At 36.9% G+C, this 23042-nt stretch overlaps 1 protein-coding gene across 1 annotated transcript in view; it reads left to right on the forward strand.

Annotated features, from left to right (window-relative positions):
- Positions 1-23042, forward strand: part of CNGB3 (cyclic nucleotide gated channel beta 3) — a 142063-nt gene that overhangs the window by 48148 nt on the left and 70873 nt on the right. Inside the window, exons 4-6 of the mRNA XM_008054898.2 lie at positions 18755-18909; positions 20580-20732; positions 21619-21827. Of these exons, the coding sequence (XP_008053089.1) occupies positions 18755-18909; positions 20580-20732; positions 21619-21827 (517 nt within the window). The remainder of the gene's footprint in view (positions 1-18754; positions 18910-20579; positions 20733-21618; positions 21828-23042) is intronic.

A 23042-nucleotide genomic window follows, 5' to 3' on the forward strand; every position in this document is an offset into this window, starting at 1 on the left:
CAGGACTGCAGTGGCTGCTCCCGGCCACCGCAGCCTCAACCCGCTGGGCTCCGGCGATCCTTCCGCCTCAACCTTCCAAGCCGGAACTACAGGCGTGCGCTACCACGCCCAGCCGATTTAGCTCAACATTTTTTATCAAGACTGAGATAAAGTCATAGGTGACACACATCCCAAGTCCATAAATAAAATAAAAGATAGGATAGCTAATATGTTTGTGATAGGATAAAAAGAATGGTAAACTGGAATAATAGATTAAAACAAATGAAACTAAAAGAACTTATTCTATTCCATAATACAATTCAAATATTGTTTGAAATTTACCACAAAAGTAAGTAGAGATCTGAATACAAGTGTAACATGTTTAATCACTTGACTATAAAGTGGGAACAAGCCATATTAGAAAGAGTTGGGAGACTCAATTGAGAAAAGTAACTCAATATGAACCAACATTGGGACTTAACTAATCTTAAAAAAAATAATGATCATATTATTTCAGAGAATGTATAGTACCACTCTTATTTTTGTTAATCAAAAGAAGTCTGCAGTATTCTGCTTGCTACTTGAAATCACTTTTTAAAAAAGAACTCTGAAAACATGGAATGTTTCTAGAGAAAGACACCCACAATGACATGAAGGGATTCCAATATCATGTCACATGAAAAAATCCTTAATAATATGGTATCCTGAAAAACTGAGGTTCATGATGGAAGGAAAATGATGATTGTCTTCAGATGATTTTTGCTTATTGTATGAAAGAGGGCTTAGATTTGTGTTGTGCAGTTTTAGAGAACACATTGAGGATCAGTGTATGAAGTTTTTAGAGTAGTATCTGAGCTTAGGTTCACAACAAAAACATCTTCCCAATTAGTGAAATGAAGAGACAAATACCACCCAAAACATATCTCTCCTGATCCTCTCTTTAGTTCCCAGGAACTCCCAGACTTCATATTTCCATGCATCTGTTCACTGTCTTACCCCATATCACCCTCCACTACCTAAGCTTACCTACCCTTCACAACTGTCTGAGCCTCATTTCGGTTTTTTAAGTTTGCCTGATAATTTCTTTCTTATCACTCATGTGAATAATCATCCGATTCTGTAATTGTGTTTTTCATTTTGATAATAAATTATTTAAAAATAAGTAAAGCGAGTCACCTTCCTAGCACATTCAGGTGCCTATTTCATTGCAGGCCGTTTATAAATGTGTAATTGCTTCTCCTTGGAACTTAACACACTGCAATGTAATGTTGTTCTACACTATACTATGCTCCTTGGAGTCAAGGTCTTCAGATTTATATCTCCAGTTTCTGGTCAAAGCCCTAATCTATCAATAAATATGTAGTGAGTGAATGAATGCTGGTGGATTTTTTTAATGTTTGATTGAGGGAAAACTCATATAACCCATAATTCACCATTTTAAAGTGCACAATTCAGTAGCATTTCATATATTCACAATGTTGTGCAAACGCCATGTCTAGTTCCAAAAAGTTTTCATCACATTAATGTAAAATATTGTACCCATTAAAAAATTTCTTCCCATTCTCTGCTCCTCCCAGTTCCAGGTGTCCACCAATCTGCATTCTATCTTTACAAACTTAACTATTCTGGATATTTTATAGAAATGGAATCATACAATATGTGGCCTTTTGTGTCTGGCTTCTTTCACTTAGCATAACATTTTTGAGGTTCATTCGTGTTGTAGCATATACAAGTACTTCATTAATTTTATGAACAAATAATATTCTATTGTGTGTATATATTATTATTTGTTATTCTATTTATCCAGTGTTGGACATCTGAGCAGCATTCACCCTTTAGCTAGTGTGTATAGTGCTATTATGCACATTTTATGATTAACATTTTGAAAAACCACCAAACTGTTTTCACAGTTTAGTGGCTGAACCATCTTATTTTCCTAACAATGAATGAAGTATGAGGCTTCTGATTACTCCACAACTTCACTAATATTTATGTCCATTGTTCTTATTATAGCCATCCTAGTTGGTGTGAAGTGATACCTCTAGATTTTAAAACAATGAGCTCTTTTGAACACATCTTTAACACCTGCAGAGATGACTTTACTGTGAAACTAATAAAATTTTACAGTTCCTTACTGAAGATGCTGTACTGAAATTAGAATTTATAATTTTCGATTATTTTTTTTAAGAGACATAAAAATTATATAAGTTCCTGGCACTACAAAACTTGAATTTCCTCCACACACAAGCAAATACAAATATCTAATGTTCATGAGTACAATGGCAATATAGCTATCTCCAACTATGGTGCTGTGATCTTTTGCTTCCAGCATCATCACAGTCATACATAAAGCCTTTGTAACAAATATCTTAACATCTGAGTAAAAAGTTTAAGAACCATAATAATTCCAGCTCCTCTTATCAACCAGAACACCCTGAGTTCAGGTTATTGCTAGAAAGCCAAGTATAATTTTAGTTTCCCAAAGGATTCATACACAATTCTGCTGACAATTATCTCTTCTTCTCCAATATCAAATTTAAAAGAACAGATCCATAAGGTGTCCGCGATACTTTAAGGGTGTAATCTCTTTTACATTGCTTTTGCAGTTTGCTTATAGCCAATAGAGTGATGCTGTCACATTCACTAAGTGAAATCAAGTTGCAAATGCAAATTTATGACTATTGATGTCTCTGATTTACATAAAAATCTATGATGCACATCCAAGAACTGTGCTAACTACAAATAGATCAAATGGCAAGTTCCCTCAACCATGCCCAAATGATTTATGAGTAAGTTTTACAGCTATGTGCTGTTGTGTCCTTCAAAAATGAGGGTGTTTGGATTGAATATTCGGTGTAATGCAGCATGATACAGACTATACAAGTTATTTGCACAAGACAGGGTAAGTAATTTTGACAGTAAAGTTTGATGACAATGTTCATCAGGAGAGAATCTTGTCTCTCTGAAAAGCCTTGGAAATTTATGTCATAGTACTATATGGTGTTCTTGGTGTCTATATTTTCCTCTTGAAGATTCAAAGTGTTTTCCCATAGCTTATCACATTATTCTCCTCTGTAAAATATTAGCTTTTTTTTACATATAAGCAAACTAAGTTAATATCATTCAGTTTAAATATTTAAAACTTTCACCTTGCAGCACATACTGCTAAAATAAGACCCAAATAACTGTATTCTCATGTAGTTGTGTTCCATGTACTCTGAATATTCTCCGCTTTTTGAGAGAAGATATTCATTATAAGACTAATTTGGCTTCTTAAAATAAAAATATTCACCATTGAAAACTCACCAAACATTAAGTTCTAATTACTTTCATTTCTCTCTTCTGTTATCTCTGTTATAATTTGTTTGCAACCTTCTATCACCTTATTTGCATGTATGGTTTTTCAATCAGATAGACTAAGCTTCAGTTACTTCTTCTGAAAGGGGACTAGTAAAGTCCATTGTACTGACTTTTGTGAAGAATCACTTGTGATATTGACACAACTAAAATTTGAGAAAAATTAGGGCTTCTTTTTTTAAAAAAAAAATATTTTAAAGATGCAGGGTTCAATTCAGGATTAGGCATTCAAGTCTTCACACAGGTAAAGTTTGGGTGTATCCTTGGTCCCTACTTCACCTGGTTTGAGATCAGGTACCCTTATTGCTATTGTGTACCACCCTCCCTACTCTCACAGTTTCCCACTACTACCAACCCCTTTTATATAATATTTTGATAATTGAGCCAGGCTCAGTGGCTCAGCCTGTAATCCCGCGCCTTTGGGAGGCTGAGGTGAATGGACTGCCTGAGCCCGCGGGTTTGAGACCCGCCTGGGCAGCGAGACATCATCTCTATAATAAATCAGAAAATCAGCCAGGCATGGTAGCACATGCCTGTAATTCCGGCTACTTGGAAGGCTGAGGCGGAAGGATTGCTGGAGCCCAGCAGGTCAAGGCTGCGGTGGCCGGGAGCGGCCACTGCACTCCAGTCTGGGCGACAGAGTGAGACTCCAACTCAAAAAAAAAAAAATTTTTTTGATAATTGTTCAGAGTCCGCATATGAGTGAGAGCATGTGGAACCCATTTCTTTGTTTTTGTGATAGTTCACCGAGTACTATAGACTCTAATTCCCTCCAAGTTGCTGCAAAGTCTATAAGTTTGTCCTTCTTCATGGCTGCGTTATATTCCATCATGTATATTTACCATATTGTTTGTATCCACTCCACTTTCGATGGAAAGCATGGTTGATTCCATGTTTTTGCTATTGTGAATAATGCTGCAATAAACGTGTGCAGGTATCATTTTCATAGAGTGATTTGAGTTCCTCTGGGTATATTCCCAGAAGGGGGATTGCTGAGTCACATGCAAGGTTGATTTTTAGAACTTTTAGGAATTGCCACTCTGTTTTCCACAGAGTGGAATTTACACTCCCACCAATGGTGTAGAAGTGTTCCCTTTGCTCTACATCCTTGCCCACATCTGTTGTTTTTGTTTTATTAATAATGGCCATTCTTACTGGAGTTCGGTGGTATCTCAATGTGGTTTTGATTTACATTTCTCTGATGATTAGTGAGGCTGAGCACGTTTTCATGTGTCTGTTGGCTGGCCTTTATGTCTTTTTTTGAGAAGTGCCTATTGATGTCATTTGCCCACTTTTTAATGGAGCTTTGGTTTTTTTTCCTTTTGGCATGTTTAAGTTCCCTGTAGATCCTGGATGTTAGGCCTTTGTCAAGTATGCATTTGGCAAATATTTTTTCCCATTGTGGGCTGTCTCCCCACTCTCTTAATAGATTTTTTTTTGCAGAAGTTTTTCAGTTTGGTGAGGTCCTACTTGTCTATCTTGTCTCTTATGGCATGGGCTTCTGGGATTTTGATCAGGAATTGGTTGCCTATTCCGATTCCCATAAGGGTGTCTCCTGCGTTTTCTAAGATTCTTATAGTTCGGGTTTTATGTTTAGGTTTTTTAACCATTTATGGTTGGCTTTTGTTTTTATGTATTTGTAGGGGTCCTCTTTCAATCTTCCACATGTGGTCAACCAGTTTCTCAGCACCCTTCCCTCAAGAAAAGAAAATGTCTAAGCTTAGAGGGGAAAAAAGTATGGTTCCTGCCAACATTTTTACAGATTTAAAATTGCAAGACTAATCTCATGAAACAATGTTTCTCAAATTTGATATGCATGTATTATCTGAGGTTCCTGCGAAAATGTAGATTCTGATTCAATAGGCCTGGCCTGATATTCTGTATTCTGATATGTTCTCGGGGGATGCCAACCAACATTACAGGTCCATGGACTTCTCTGAGTAGCCAGGGTATAGTATCCCATGCTCCTACCTAGCATACTGGACACAACTAAGTAGGTACCTACCACCAGACTAGTAATGCCTTCTTTTAAAAGCAGAGAGGAGCCGGGCCCGGTGGCTCAGCCTGTAATCCCATGCCTTTTGGAGGCTGAGGTGAGTGGATTGCCTGAGCCCGCAGGTTCAAGACCCACCTGGGCAACGAGACCTCATCTCTACAGTAAATCAAAAAATCAGCCAGGCATGGTAGCGCGCACCTGTAGTTCCAGCTACTCGGAAGGCTTAGGCGGAAGGATCACCGGAGCCCAGCAGGTCGAGGCTGCGGTGGCCAGGAGCAGCAACTGCACTCCAGTCTGGGTGACAGAGTAAGACTCCAACTCAAAAAAAAAAAAGCAGAGACGATAGATTCACATGCAGTGCTAAGAAATAATACAGAAATTTCCCATGTACCCTTTACCCAATTTCCCCCAATGGTAACATCTTACAAAACTATAGTACAGTATCACAAACAGGTTATTGACATTGATAATTCACCAATCTTGTTCAGATGGTTTTACTTGCATTCATTTATACGTGTGCTTGTGTATGTGTATTTAATTTTATGCAATTTTATCACATGTGCAAGTTCATGTATCCACCACTACAGCCAAGATATAAACAATTCCATCACTGCAAATATCCCTTGTGTCACCCTATTATAACCACATCCTTTTCCTTCACTATCCCCGTATTTTGATCCCTGACAATCACTAATCTCTTCTTCATCTCTGCAATCATGTTATTTAAGAATATTATATAAATGGAATCACACAGTATGTAAATTTTTTGGTTTTTTTAAGTCAAAGTCTCACTCTGTTGCTCAGGCTGGAGTGCAGTGGCATGCTCACAGCCACCTCAGCCTAACTCTGCTGGACTCAGACAATCTTTCCACCTCCATCTTCCAAGTAGCTAGAACTACAGGTGCATGCCACCATGCCCAGCTACTTTTGGTTTAATGTAGAGAAGAGGTCTTACCAATTTGCCCAGGATGGTCTCGAACTCAAGCAATCCTCTCACCTCTGTTTCCCAAAGTGCTGGGATTACAGGCATGAGCCAACATGCCCAGTCCAGTATATAGCCTTTTAAGATTGACTTTTAAGCGGTATAATTCTCCCTAAAGATTTATCCAAGTTGTTGTGTACATCAATAGTTCATTTCTTTCTTTCTTTTTTTTTTTTTTTGTTTATGTATTCACTCGTTGGGTTGCTTTCAGCTGAGGCTATTACAAATAAAGCTACTATGAATATGTATGTACAGGTTTTTATGTGCACACAAGTTTTTATTACTTTAGATAAGTGCTCAAGAGTGCAGTTGTAGGGTCATATGATAATTGCATGTTTAGCTTTAAAAGAAACTACCAAACTGTTTTTCAGAGTGGCTGTAGCTTTTACATTCCAAGCAGCAATGTACGAATGATCCAGTTTCTTCCCATGTTTGTCAGCTTTTGGTATTGTCATTATTTTTTATTTTAGCCATTCTGATAGATGTGTAATGATACCTCATTGTGGTTTTCATTTGTGTTTCCTAATAGCTAAAAATGCTAGATAGATATCATTTCAGGTGCTTATTTGCCATCTCTATATTCTCTTCTGTGAAATATCTGTTTATGTCTTTGATTCATTTCATAATTAGACTGTCTTAATTTTTTACTGTTACATTTTGAGAGTTCTTTATGCAATCCAGATACTAGACCTTTGTCAGAAAGGTAGTTTGCAAATATTTTCTCCCAGACTGTAGCTTGTAGCCTGTCTGTTTATTCTTTTAACAGGAACCTTCAAAACATAAAATTTCCAATTTTTATTAAGTATAATTTAATTGATTCGTTTATAGGCTACTTTTAGTGTCAAATTTATTGCCTGAGCCCAGTAGGTCAAGGCTGCAGCCGTGTGCTTTCCATCCTAGGTGACAGAGTGAAACTCTGACTCAAAAAAAAAAATTTTAAGAAAACTTTTTGCCAGCCCTAGATCTAGAAGATCTTCTATTTTTTTCTGAGAGTGTTTATAGCTTTATGTTTTTCACTTAAGTCTATAATCCATTTTGAAATTTAAATCCAATTTTTGTATAAAGTATGAGGTTTTGATTGAAATTTTCCTTTTTTTTTGCCTGGACGTCTGGTTGCTCCAGCACTATTCGTTGAAAAGGTAATCCTTTCTCCTTTGAATTGCTTTTGTACTTTGTTAAAAAATCAGTTGGTGGCTTTTTAATGGTGGATGAATGTCCTGCAGGTCTGTCCCCAGCACTAGATAACTGACCAAGACTTATAGCAGTGAGCTAATCAGTACAGATTTCTTCATAAAAATATAATTTCTTTAAAAAAGAAGGAAAGTTATTGCCACCTACTCATATCTTAAGGAAAGTTTCAACACAGAATCAGACTATCATACACTTATTTTGCTGAGTTTCAGCAGTTAATAGCAACTTGTTTGTTTTCACATTGATCTTTTTAAAACTTATTTCTAATAGATATTCCCTTCATCCTTCATTTAGTAGTTTGAAAGTCAAAAATTCTTAAATCTTACCCATAACCCAGGCACTGTCTTTGATATATTTAATTTGGCTCTTTCGTGCTTTAGACCAACTCAGAGTCTTTTCCTGCCTCTTTATTTAGAAGAAGGAAAAGAAGCAGCCATTAATTTGGCACTCAGAGTATTCCTTAAATATATGCACTGCACTCTTCTTTATTTTAACATCAGACTGAGTATTCATTCGCTATTCTGTCTTTGTTAGGTGTTTTTAATTCTTCAACTGGAATATAAATGATGTCTCTTTACTTGCAGAGAGAAGGAACTATGCAACTATTTTTCAATCAAGAAAGTGTATTCCTAGTAATCATTTACTACTCACTCACTCTTAAACAAGAATCTACCTGAGAATTTGTCCAGACACTGGACCTCCTAATCTCTAGGTGGTCAGAGACTGGAAGCCTGATGCTTCAGGGTTCTAAAAGCTGACCACAACCACACACGGGCCACTAAAGTTTAGACTTCTGTCTTACAGTCCTGTATCCCCATGTGCAGAATCAGGACCTTTCTCCACATGTCTGATTGCATCAGCACCCTGATTTTTCTTTTCCCTAATCTGATTTCCTTCCATGTGCTTTCTGGTTTCTCTGAGGGAGGCTCACATATGATTTTGCTTTATTAACACAGACAGTCTTGGTTTCTCTCTTTCTACAAATGTTCTCCCCTTGCCTTTAGATTATTGAATTGCTCTGAAGGGAACCCCTCCCCACCAAGAGCTCTGCACACACACATCTACTAGCATGCCTATGAAAAAAGTCAACCTCGGCACCACGAACTTCTACTTCCATCTCCAGACCTCAGTCAAACATCTTGCAGCCAAAGCAATGACAAATTAGCATCAGGGTCATAGACATTTGTTTCGGAGAGTTGAAGTAGTCCTTCACTCCCCATCAGACTGGCCTCTTCCCATCCCGTGTTTCACTCTGACTTTACTCTTAGTGGGAGAAGTTGCTAATCTAATTGGTCAGAACCCAGGACACTCATCTACCATGCTTTAGTAGTGGTTGGAATTGCTTAGCAATTAAAGACAGGAAACAGGACTTACATTTCTCTAGGTTTTTTCCTCTCTCGTGCAGTAAATCAATCTGGGCATGGATTACTTCTCAGGGAAAGTCCTCACCTAAGATCAATAGGTAGGTAAGTCGACCCACATTCTGACCTGTGGAAATAGCATATTTCTCTTTAGCATGTCCAAAATTTCTATTCAGGGAAGGATCAGGGGATCTACGTTGGCCTCAAGGCCTAAACTTTGTCTGCTTTCTCTTTTTGAACCACTTTACCTTTTAAATTATATTCCTCAGCTGGAATTGGTGGCTCAGCCTGTAATCCCACACTTTGGGAGGCTGAGGTGAGTGGATTGCCTGAGCCCACGGGTTCAAGACCCACCTGGGCAAATTGGTGAGACCTCATCTGTACAATAAATCAAAAAAAATTAGCCGGGTGTGGTAGTGCACGCCTTTAGTTCCAGCTACTGGAAGACTGAGGCAGAATGATCGCCAGAGCCCAGCAAGTCAAGGCTGCAGTGGCCAGGAGCAGCCACTGCACTCCAGTCGGGTGACAGAGTGAGACTCCAACTTGGGGGAAAAAAAAAAAAAATTATATTCCTCATGTAGAAGGAGGAGGCCACCACTCAGTAACTGGCACAAAAAAACTGGAATTACTGCTTTTTAAGCAAGAAAATGTTGTGCTTGGAAGGAAAAGCAAAGAGATAATCTCATATAGGGTTTGGCAGCATGGAGTTCAAGGAAAATTAATTTTCCCTTGGAAATATAGAGATATTGCTCCATTAGCTTCTCATGCCCAGTGTTATCAGTAAGAAATCTGATGCCAATCTAATGTTTGTATATTTATAAAGTTTATATTTTTTCCACCCCTGGAAGCTTTTAGAATTTCTTCTTATAATGTTAGTGTCCTGAGATTTATGACAGTGTGCTAGGTTTGGGTTATTCATCTCACTCACCTTTGGCGGTCTCTTTGAAGCTGAAGACTTGTGCATTTCTTCAACTTGAACAATGTTTCTCTGCAGTTCCTTTGGCGGATGTATCTTCTCCTATCCCACTATTCTATCCTTTGAAAACTCATAGATCTATCCTATAGGTGTTAGATCTTCTAGAACTTCCCTTCGTGCCTTTTACCCTAACTTCAATGCTTTCTTACCTCCTCTTGTTTGCTTTTACACCTGCTGTTCTGTGCTAAATTCTGAGAGAATTTTAATTCTCTCTTCAGTTGTGTCCGTTATGCAATTTAGCTCATCTCATACCTGTTTGTTTGTTTGTTTGTTTGTTTTTATTGTTGTTGTTTTATTTCTGGGTTTTGGATAGTCCATTTTTTTCTCTCCAATTCCTAAATGATTCCTTTCACAATAACTTATCACAATTAACATAAAATAGATATCCACCCTTACCTCTCACTTTACAGAAAATGTCTCCTGTAGGTGTCTTGGGCAGTGGTTTCTTTATTAACAACAAAATTGTTTGGAGCAATTCACAAATTATGAGTATTAAATTGGTTAAAATATGAACCAATTTGTTTTTGTTTTTTAGAAACTCCTCAAATTTTCTGGCTTACTGGTAGCAATGTCTCACTTTCCAGCGTGGTAGATTTTTCAAAACATTTTTTTTCTGTTATTTCTAGGAATTTATGGCATTCAGCCTAATATCTTGATCTAATTTTCTATCCACTTCTTAAAACAGCCTTGCCCCTTTTTTATGTATTCCAGAGAAGTCTGCTCTGGAAGACTCAGAAACCATAACAAAATACCACAGACTGAGTGGCTTAAACAACAGAGATTTATTTTGTCATAAATCTGGAGGCTACAAGTTTAACTTGTAAGATCATGGTGCTGCCAAGGATGGTTTCTGGTGAAGCCTCTCCTCCTGGCTTGTAGATGGCTGCCTCCTTGCTGTGTTTTCACATGACTTTTTCTCTATGCGTATGTGAAAAAAGCACTCTGGTGTCTCTTCTTCTCCTTAAAAGGACACCAATTCTATCAGATTAGGGTCCTGTTCTTATGACTCAATTGAACTTTGATTACCTCCCTAAATGTCCTGTCTTTAAATACAGTCATATTGAAGGTTGGGGCTTCAACACATAAATTTTGGGAGGACACAGTTCAGTCCGCAACACATTCTAATATAATAGTTTTTCAATAAAGAAAACATCCATTTACTTAGAACAAGTTAATAAGAGCAAATGTAAGGATGAATGTAAAATGAAAGAGCGGAATATTACTAAAACATCTTCAAAGTGAATATAGAACGTGTTATCTTTCCCGATGCAAATTAAATGCACAATACATATCTGTTGAATAAATGGATGAGATGTTCAAAATGTACCTCAGAACTTCCCCAAGACACCAATTTTCAGGAACATTTGTGAATATATTCTTGGACTCTTTCAGGCTGCTACTCTATGGGAAAAAAATAAAAGCATAAGCAACTTACCTGTTGCTTACCTTACTCTCAAAAAAATACCTAAAACACTTGAAATTTAAAACACTTAGTGGAATAAACTATACTCATATTATGACTATTTTATGTTTACAGTCATATGTCTATTAATTCTCTTTCCAGTTGGGTTAATATTTGGGAAGAGTTGCTGTTGGTTACATGAGCTGGTGTGTGTGTACATATGCGTGTGTGTGTGTACATATGCGTGTATGTGTATATGTGGGTCTTATGGATATAAATTCACTGTGTAGCAATACTCATAAGTTTTTTGTTACTTTAGTCTTAAGATAGCTACCTAACATTTAACAAGGTTGGGTACCACTACATTTTTATGGGCCATTACAATGTGATTCACCAACAATAAAAATAAATATTATCCCAGCACTTACAGATGAACAGAAGAAATGCTCTAAAAAGCAGACTGCAAACAGGGGATGTACAAGCAAGCTTTGAAGCCATAAATGCATTGTAGAATGTTCTAGACAGATCAAGAATAAGTTAGGTTAGGAAACTGCATCATCATATCCATATGTGCATTACCATATGTACAAACTAATATGTACAAGCAATACCATATGCACAAATGAAATGTGATAAACAACTCAAAATCTTCACAGCATTTCTGGTGAATATGAGAAAGAATGAAGTAAGACTTGGTTTTGTTATGTCTTTACTGTCTCAAGTTTGCTTAAAATGTATAGACTGTATGGTAGACTGTTGCATACTTCAGAGTGTTGCATAATTTTGAGCTATTTTTAATTATTTTTATCCAGAAACATATCCCCCCCAAAAAATGTTTACTTATTAAAAGCAGGGTTTTTTCTTCAGTTGTAACTTTTAAGGGCAGCTGTTTGAATTGATTATTAATTATTGCCTAAACACAGCAAAAGAAAAAGGCCATTTTCTCCCTCTTCCAGAAGCTTCCCAAATTAAAATATAATACTCTTTGCCTAATTCCTGTTATTCAACAAGATAGAAATAGAAGGTTTAAAAGGAATTTAACCAACTGGAATTTTTGAAAAATCAGTTGTCACTGAAAAATTAATTAATTCTTAATTTAGAGTTAAGAAGAAACTAGCAAAATTTGCAAAAGAAAATAATGAATGGAAATCCAAAATATTAGAGAACAAATGAAGAGTCTATATACCTTTTTTGCAAGTACTTGTTAAGAAAAATGGGGAGAAAATTACAAAATATGATAGCATTGCATATTTTCCTAACCAATATTCTGAAAGATTAGCAATGAAATCTTGCTCACTAAAATTTTAAAATCCTTCTCTAGCCCTCATCACACTCACTTTGTAAGCATCATGAGATGCCACTGACCTCCTTTTTCAAACTCATACCTTCTCTGATTTTTGTGACATTTTTCTCTGTTAGATCTACCTCTCTCATTGCTACTTCTCAGTTTCTTTTCATATTCCTTGCTATTCCTTAAATGTCAGCAAATTCTAAGGTTGTGACCTCCCAATTTTTTCTTGCTTCATGCAGGTTCTTACTAGCAATCTCATCCACTATATCATTCCCACCATCTCCCCTACACAGGTGATTCCTATTTAGTTCAATATCTCTAGTTCAGTCCTCTCTTTTTATTTCCAGATCCAAATTCTCAACTGCTTGCTGTACTAACTGTATTTAAACAGAACTTGATTCTTAATTTACACCTCAAGTTTAACATATACTAAACTGGGCTTCCATCTGAGTTACCCATGTGGTACTATGATTATCCATTTTGTTCACTCTTAGTATCCTAGGGTTGACGTAATGAATTACCACAAACTGGGTAGGTTAAAACAACAGATATTTATTCTTTCTCAGTTCTGGAGGTTAGAAGCCTAAAATCAGGGTTAGTCTTTCTGAAAAAGCTGAGAGAGAATCTGTGCCTTGTCTCTCTCCTAGCTTCTGGTGGTTGCCAGCAATCCTTGATGTTTCATGACTTACAGATACATTGCTGCAATCTCTGCCACTGTTGTCACATAGCATTCTCCCTGTGTTTCCTCCAAGCTGGCATTTAGCCTTCTTATAAAGACTCCAATCATTGAATTAAGATCCCAGGTTATTTCAGTATGACCTCATCTTAACTTAAATAGCTACATCAGTAAGAACCCTATTTTCAAATAAGTTCACATGTTGAGGTTCCAGGTAGACATGAATTCAAATCCAGATGGGTAAAATACTACTGAATGTACAATGACTAAGCACAAGATTTCCTACTGTTTCATTAATTCACATATTTTAATGTAACTCTCTCCCTTCTTCAGGTCACACCTCCTTCTTACCACAACTAATTATCTTCCTTCATTTATCCATTATTTTTCTAAAGCATAGTTAATCATGTCCTTCTTCTGTTTAGAATTTTGCTATAATTCTTCATCAGTCCAAACTGACCTTCCAAGCCAAATTATAGGTCATCTGAGATCCTATTCTAAGACGTTTGAGCCTTTATTGTACCCCTAAGGTGCAGCGAACACACATTTTCCAGGCTGTTTTCCTTGCCTTGAATACCTTTCCTTTATATAATCAAAGTCACATTCATCATTCATGATTCACCTCAGATATCACATTCTCTGTGAACTCATACTTGACCACCTTCCACCAATTTTACCATGTTCATCAAAATTAGCCACCTCTTCATGTTATGCTAAAGCAGTAATCTTAAACTAGAGAGTATATTATACTTGAGTGTACATGAAAACTTTTTAAGAGTACAAAAAAACACAGATCATTTTAAAAGAACCATTTTCAAAATCTACATCTTATATATGTTATCTTTCTTAAAACTGCTATTCCTGAGTACAGCTGCACACCACATATTTTTCTTTCCCATCTTCTCTTTCATAAGGCCTTTTTCCCACTTTACAAAAAGAAGAAAAAAAGCCTACTTCTCAACCATCCCCATCTTACTATGATGCATTGCCCTGGAGAACAAAAACTTCTGCAATCCCAATTGTCGATTCTATAATTTGTTTTTGCCTATGCCTCTGATAGAATTTAAAGAAATGAAGATTACTGCTATAATTTTCTTTTTATCAACTATTTTAATGAGTTTTCTCTGTACCTTTATCAAAAAAGTCACAAATTTTATTCTAACAATAACTAATCCTTTATTCTTCAATATTGGTACATAAATTTTAAAAGTCCCATTCTTCTCAATAAAAGATGACTGTCCAATAAATACAGAAGGAATTCTGTATTTATTTAAATATGTAAAAAATGCTGTGTTTACCAAAACTTTTATCATGGAATTATGAAAAATAATTCTTTTAAAAATATACAATTAGCAATATGAACTAGAAATATCAAGCATAGCTCAAATGAACCATAGTTATATAAGGAAAATCCATTGGTTCCCTCTTCTATTCCCTTTTTTGGTTTTGGTTTTTGAGTGAGTGTCTCACTGTGTCACCGAGGCTGGAGTGCAGTGTGACCATCACAGCTCACTGCCGCCTTGTCCATCTGGGTTCAAGTGATCCTTTTGCCTCCGCCTCCAGAGTTCTGAGACTAGAAGTACACACCACCACACCAGGTTTTGTTTTTTTTTCTTTGTTTTGTTTTGTTTTGTAGAGATGAGGTCTTGCTATGTTGCCTGGGCTGGTCTCAAACTCCTGGACTCAAGTAATTCTCCAACCTCAACCTCCCAAAGTGCTCGGATTACAGGTGTGAGCCACCATACCCGACCTGACTTTTTATATGTTTCTTCATCCATATTTGCCTTTTTTTTCCTTCAGTCACAAAATTACCTGAAGAAAAATACATTCATGGATTCTGTATGCATAGAGGTCCTGTAGGTGTAGAGAAGGGCAAGGATTCTAGAAAAGAAGCTGGGAAACAGAAAGAAAAGATAAGATAGACTAATGTATTAATGCTCCAGCTAATACAAAGACTAAAATGCATAGTATTTTAAATATAGGTATGTAGTTGAGATGCTGGCATTCTTTCTAATACAATTTTCATCATTTTAACCATGAAGTAGCTTTGTACAATACAAACTGGAGTGATTATGTGACAATTATGTGGTCAGTTGGGGCTTACAGATAATTCAATAAAAGAAAAAATATTCTCCTTAGGTCTTGGGGTTTGAATTAGACATTTTGACAGTTAGAATACCTGACTTTATAGTTAATGATCCAATAACACTCAACTTTGCTTTTTTATCGATTTTTTTAAAGCATGAAGGCACATCAAATAAGGTAATTCAAAAAGGTTAGAAGTAGCAGGTTTATTTATTCAATAAGCATTTATTAAAAACCTACCTTGTGTTGAGTCTTGTGTAGTATAAAGAAAAGACGAAGCTTTTGGCCTTGAGAATTCACAGTCTGTGATGATGGTATACACATACAAATTTCAAATTTCCCATATACAATAATGGCCACCAAGTACTTGTAAGAATTGTATTTCTGAATGTCTCCCAGGTATCACAAACAAGCTTCTATTACATAAAGTCTTCTAGACACCTTGAATTGAACATACACACCCACACACAAAAATTCATTTTTATGTACCTACTGTGTACAAATATCTGATTTCTGAATTCCTGTTTATATTAATGCAATCTTCATGACTATCTTCTAATAGAAACTTAAGTCATTCTTGATTCCTTATTTAATTTATCCAAAAGCTCCAGAAAATTCATCAAATTCTGTGAATTCTGCCTCTAAAATATTTCAATCCCTCTTTCCCATCATCAGTTCTAATCTAACCTATTAAGGCAACTTCTTTCCTTATCTCCATGTGTTCCTTTTGTTTTTACTATTTTTTTTTTTTTTTTTTTTAAGACAGCGTCTCACTATGTTACCCAGACTGGTGATAAACTCTTGGTTTCAAGTGATCCTCTTGCCTAGACCTCCCAAAGTGCTGGAATTATTGGTGTGGGCCACCATGCCTGGCCTACCTCCATGTGTTTCTCTCCAACCCATCCTCCCATTATTACTACTTCTCCCAAATACAAAGCAATCTTCTCAGGTCACCTCATTTGCTTAATACTCTACAGCAGCTCCTCTTTGTCTAAACTTTAATGCTCAAACTCCTAAATAGGTCACATGCAACCCAACATAATCCGGCTCCACTCACCTTTCCTTTCCAGACCTAGCCACCATCACTCTTGCCACTCTCTGCCACCACGCCCCTCCACACACACACTCTGCTCCATTCTCACCAAAACTTGCTGGGTATGTCATGCTCTTTCACATCTTTGAACATATCTTAGAAGGTCTGTCATTTCCTTGTCAAAGATCTGCTAATCCCTCAAGATTTAAAAACATCTTCTGCAAAGCCCCTCTTTGACACCCTAGGCTAAGTTCAGTGTGAGCACGATACTTTGTACATATGTTTATTATTTATCATTAGCTATTAATTGAAATCCCTGTTTCCCCTCAATAAACTATGAACATCCATAAGACCTGTCTCTATCTAACTCAACTTTTTATTCACAGTACATAAAGTAGAAACCCAATAACTACTTGATGGGTGAATAAACTTCTAAGTCTATCAGGATTCTAAGAAGGAATCAGTGAAATGATATCTATGACAATTTTTAATCATAAAAAATTTTTTTCTGACTTTAGAGGCCTAGTGTCCACTTCAGCTTAGTCTTTACCACTCTCAAGCAGACGTATACATATTTTAATTGGTGTGACACACTTGCAATGTTGTGAGACAGGACCTTTGAACTTGAAAACAGAAATACGTTATACCAGGATAAGAAGGGAAAAGAGAAAAACACTAATAGCCTGAGGATCTGTAAACAGTTATGAATGTGACATACTGTGGGCCAAGTAAGGAATACAGAGGGGTTTAGGGAGAGGTGTTCATACTCATACTAAGATGCTTTTAAATAGAATCTATGAATTGCCCAGTTCCAGTGTGAACCCATGGGCTACAGTCAAAGTAAGATGAAAAGAGCAGATATGGATGTGAGGATGGAGCCTACAAGGGGCCCATGTAGGCCCAGTGTCAGACATCAGAAAGAAAATAGAGCATGACATGTTTACTGCAGCACTATTCACAATAGTAAAAGCATGGAACCAACCGTGCTTCCCCTTTGAAACTGGACTGGCTAAAAAAAAAGTGTGGTACATATACACAATGGAATATTACGTACCATAAAGAAGGACAAACATATGGACTTTGCACAACTTGGATGAATTTAGAGTCTATAATACTCAGTGATCTATCACAGAAACAAAGAACATATTCTTACTCATAAATGGACCCTGAACATTTACCACAATACTAAAAGAAGAGGATTGGCAATAGAATACTGACAGGGGAGAGAGGGGTACAACACCAATAAAGGTACCGGATCTCAAACCAGGCAAAGTGGGGACCAAAGGGAGGCCCAAACTTTGCCTGTATGATGACCATTTGTATACCTAATCCTAAATTGTACTCCACATCTTTAAAAGAAAAAAGAAAATTGAACATGAGAGTTTTGAGGGAAATTTGTGAGGAAACTTACATCTTGATGAAGTATACTCACTTTATACTCTACACTGGTCTGTTTGCATGTTTTCTCAGATGGGAAGTGCATTCAAGCACACCAACTGTATTATTTTTCTATCACCACATAACAAATTACCACAAACTTAGCAGCTTAAAACAACACCCATTTATTAGCTCACAGGTTCATATATCAGAAGTCTGGGTGAGTTTGGTTGGATTCAGTGCTTAAAGTTTTACAAAGCTAAAGATAAGATGTCAGCAAGGTGAAGACTAGGCTCTCACTGAAAGGCTCTAGAGAAGAATCTACTTTCCAAGCTCATTCAGATTATTGGAAAAATTTAGTTTATTGCAGTTGTAGGGCCATGGTTCCTGTTTTCTTGTGATCACCTAGTTATGGATCACTCTCAGGCTCCTAGAGGCCTCGTGCAATTCTTATTAGGTGACCTTCTTCTTCAAAGTCATCAGTGGAGGATTTCTTTCAAGTAAAATCTCCCTTGTGCTTCAAATCTCTGACTTCCTGCTGTTTTAGGAGTTGGAAAAACTCCCTGCTTTAAGTGGGCTCGTGTGATTAGATTAAGACCACCTGTATAATATCCTTATTATAAAGTCAACTGTGCCACATAATATGAACTAATCATGGGAGTAAAGTCCACCATACTCATTGTCCCTGGGATTATGCAGGCATGTCTACCATGGGGAAGGGGATCTCCCAGCCATGTTAGACTTCTTCCTGCCCCACCAGCTATTGCTTGACTTCTTCTAGTGACACAGTGTAATGACAGAATCACAGTCATCAAGCTCCAATATGATCATGCCCCAATACTGCTGTTTGTGAATTCTAATTTTTTCAGTAACAGTTCTGTATTCTACAAGCACTATTCCCGTTAAACTTAATGCTTGAATTGTACTATTCAATTCCAGAATGTAGTTCATAATCTTGAGTATATAAAGAAGATGAAAGACTTAATCCCTCCCTTATATGTATCTTCTCATAGACTCATATCTATTGTCATATTTTCCCCTCATTTAGCCCAAAAAGCAGACTGCATAGAACCCCCGTTATAAATGAGTATGCTGATACTCAGTTGCACAACCTGGTGAAAAGAATGCGTCAAAGAACAGCCGTCTACAAGAGAAAGTTGGTAGAGGGAGATGAATCCTCACCTGAACCCAGCTCACAAACTGGTAAGCATTGTTCCTTCATAGTACTGGAATGGATAAAGAAATAAGGGGCCATATAGTTTGCAAATTTCTCTGTGTCCCCCAAAAGCAGATCCTGAGACAATGATTTAGGTACAAATCGTTTATTTTGAGAATAATCCAGAAAGGTGAGAATGACAAGAACATCGAGGAAGTAGACAGTACAAACACATTAATAAGAGAGTCCCTGCTGTGCCATCGGGGCTTGATCCAGTTGAAAACTGTATGGATCATACCTAAGAATTATTCTAATGGAGGAGGAGGAAGCTGGTTAGTGTCAGGGCATGCTGTTAACTCCCCAAGACTTTAAGTAAACCTACTTAGAAAATCCTCAGAGAGAGATACAGGGTGACCTCTGTGGCCACCAACAATATCTGCTATAGCAAGTTTTGTTGTTCATATTAAAAATACCTGTAATATACAAAGTATATTTTATAAAAATACAGGAACACTACCTAAGTATCCAACAGAGCAAAGCACATCAACAAACTAATCATATAATGGGAGGAACAATTATCAACCTCCCTAATAATTACAGAAATGTGCTTATGAAAAATACTAAGTGCAATAACACAGAGCATAAAATAATATATACTATAATTACATCTATATAAATTATGTATATACATATAGAGAAAGAATAGAAGAAATCCAGGTCGTTTAACCACAGATAGATGTAAATCACATTGATAATTACATGGGATGGAGTTGAGTGTTTTTTATAGTTCTGTATAAGGGAAGGTAGGTTTTCAAAATAAACTATATTTGTATGACAGCTCCTTCATATTATTTTTTTATTTTAAAGATGTGGGGTACAATTCAGGATTGCATATGTAAGTGGTCATTATACAGGTGAAGTTTAGGCCTCCCATAGATCCTCACCTCGCCTAGTTTGGGATCAGGTATGCCTATGGATGTTATGTGCCCTTCACCCTTCCTCCCTCCCCTGGCAGTGTCCTACTAATGCCAATCCCTTTCTTGTAGTATTATGATCAATGTTCAAGATCCACTTATGAGTGAGAACATGTGATATTCAATTCTTTGTTTCTGTAATAGATGACTGAGTGTGTGGCAGTTTCTTCTTAAACAGATGGGGCTAAAATAATTTATGGTAATAGTTTTATACAGATATGTTGAAAATAATATCTTGAGCTTTATTTACTCATAACTTCAAAGATATTTGTGAGGGCAAAGAAGCACCAAACTAAAACCTGTGGAATGATGTACATCTGTAATGTTTCTGATCTGTGTCAATCCAAAACTCTGACTTATTTATGCTCCCAAATATGTGAGAAACAAGCTTGCATCTAAGATATTCTATTTTTAATACCTTTGTGACACTTTATCAGTGAGTTTTAAACCTGTTATGTTTCCAAATTTCAGTGTTTCCATTACCAGTTTATTTTCATAAATATTATTGCTTTATTTTATTTTTAAATTTGTATTGTACATATTTAAGGTGTACAACATAATGTTTTGTATATGTGTGTGTGTGTATATATATATGTAGTAAATAAATGTTACTCTTATACCTAGTGACAGAGTCTTGCTCTGTGTTGGGGGGGATGATTCTCAAATGTTCTGACTTCAAAAATTCCAGACTTTATGCAATAAGTTAACCTCTTAAAAACGTTTCATCTTTTTTTCTCATGAAGCAAAGCCCACAGCTGTACCACCAGTACAAGAAATCCCCGCTAAGCTAACAGAAGAACATTACTACAGCCTGTTGTGTTGTAAATTCCAGAAGATGCCTTTGACAGAATACATAAGGCGGGTTGGGCTTGCAAAAAGCATAGATTCCTACACAGGTACCATCAAAGGGTGGACTATCCCAATGGGAGGCTGGCTATCACCAAGAACCCCTGTGACCCAAAAGCCACAGATAGCTTCTGTTTTCCCTAGCTCATATTCTGAATCTATCTGGAAAGTAGAATTTAAACTATATAACCTGCAAAAGATCATTTGCCCATATCTGGTGAAGACAAGAGATAGAATATTCCCACCTATATTTAAAAAGCAGTCAAGGGCCTGTTCTGCTCCTAATTGCTTCCGAAAACAAGGCCCCTCAGCACTCAGTAATATGACACACACCAAAAAAAAAAAAAAAAAAAAATCATTACAAAGTGTCAGTCTTCTTCCACAATGTTGATCATTATAATTGAACAAATCCCCTCCCATGGCCTCCCATGGCAACAGAGGGTAATGTGTGAAGGGACATGGACTGCCTTAATGGGCTGACTCTCTGCCCTCCCCACTCAGCTTCTTGCCCCTTCTGGCAGGATGTGGCCTTTCTACTATCTGCCCCAGGCAATCAATCCTGGAGCTAAACTCCTGAGGAGCCAGAGACCTGTGGCTGCAATGATGCCTGAGCAGGGTCCCTCTGCCTTTTCTGGGATTTCCCCCTTACTGATCCAAATAGGGCAGTTGCCCGGGGGGGGACAGACCCAGAGTGGCCACTTCTCTAGAGACTGGAAAGAGATTGTCTGCTGTCACAAGAGTTGATAAAATCTCTTAACATCCTACTGGAAAGCCCTGCATCTCTCGCTGCAGAGGCAGAACTGTGTTGAATGTTTAATAGAGCCTCTAGAGCTTATCTCCAGGAGGTAGTGCCCCACGTTTACCAATCTAAGCAAGATAATTGTTTTCATACTCATTCCATGGCATTTGAATTAATCCAGTTGCTGTTTTTTTCAGATCGATACTATCTCCTGTGGCTCTCAATTGTCACCATTGCCTATAACTGGAACTGCTGGTTTATACCACTGCGCCTGGTCTTTCCATATCAAACACCAGAAAACACACTCTACTGGCTTATCATGGACATGATGTGTGATATCATCTACCTTTGTGATATGCTATTAATTCAGCCAAGACTCCAGTTTGTAAGAGGAGGAGACATAATAGTAAGTAGGGTTTGAAAAGGTAGAAATTGAAAAATGAATAATATCTCATCTGATGACAAAAACTAAATGAACAACATTGGCTATCTGCATGAATAACCACAGGAAAACTTCAGCAATAATAATAAAAAAACAATAACAACAAAACCACCATGCTGGAGACCATGCATCTCACTGTACCTTAGCTTCCTCATCTTTAAAATGGGAATAACAATAGTACATGCCTTCATAATGTTGATAAGTGATTAAATTAATTGAGGCCTGTGGAGTGCCTGGATTGTGTCTGGTGTAAAGTAATACATTTTAACTATTATTATTTTCGTTAATTTATTTATAACACCTCATTTAATCCTGTCAATGGTCCAATGAAAAATAAGTTATAACCCTTATTTACAAATGAGGAAACTGAAGTTTAGTGGGGGTAGATGGTTTGTTCAAGGCACAAAATTAGAAAGTAGCAGAGCCGGGATTCAAACCCAGCCTTGTCTCTAAAATTATGTTGGTTCAGACTGGCAAGTTTTTCAGAATTTGACAATACTTGAGGAAACAAAAAGAGTGTCAAGTTTGAAAGGTTGAACATATGCACATATTTTACCTAAATTATGGTTTTTTAAAGTATGTCAATCATCAATGCCAAAAAAGGAACAATTTAATATAAGTTCCTGTGGTTATCAAGCCTCAAACAGTCTGTAAAGCATTTGTTTTATATCACATTACAATGTCACTAACCTCAGTATTTTTAAAGTTAGACTGATATTATTTTATTCATTAGAGCCTACTCGCCCCAATTATTAATTACCATTAAATAGCATTAAAAATTCAAGTTTCTCAGCCATACTATACATATTTCCAGCACTCAACAACCACATGTGACTGTTGGACAGTACAGAATATTTCCACCGTTGCAAAATATACTGTTGAATAGTGTGATCAGAGAATGAGAGTGCAGTGAGCCACCAGTATCTTCATCAAGAGAGCTAAACCACAGAGAGGAGCCCCCATGACTCATAGGTGTGTGCAAATCACACACACACACACAGAACACCTCTACCGCTGTTTTTTGTTTTGTTTTTAAACAAATATATTACCTATTGGTCTAACTTCTTTTTATCCTCTACTTTCCAAATTCAACACATCCTGCTTCTAAAGATCAAGCACAGCACCCTATCTCAGAAATGATGCTTACCCTTAGGAAAAATTATCTTCTCCTGGATTTAT

This window comes from Carlito syrichta, unplaced genomic scaffold, assembly GCF_000164805.1.
Source record: "Carlito syrichta isolate Samal-C Ts95f unplaced genomic scaffold, Tarsius_syrichta-2.0.1 Scaffold301606, whole genome shotgun sequence".
NCBI lineage: Eukaryota > Metazoa > Chordata > Mammalia > Primates > Tarsiidae > Carlito > Carlito syrichta.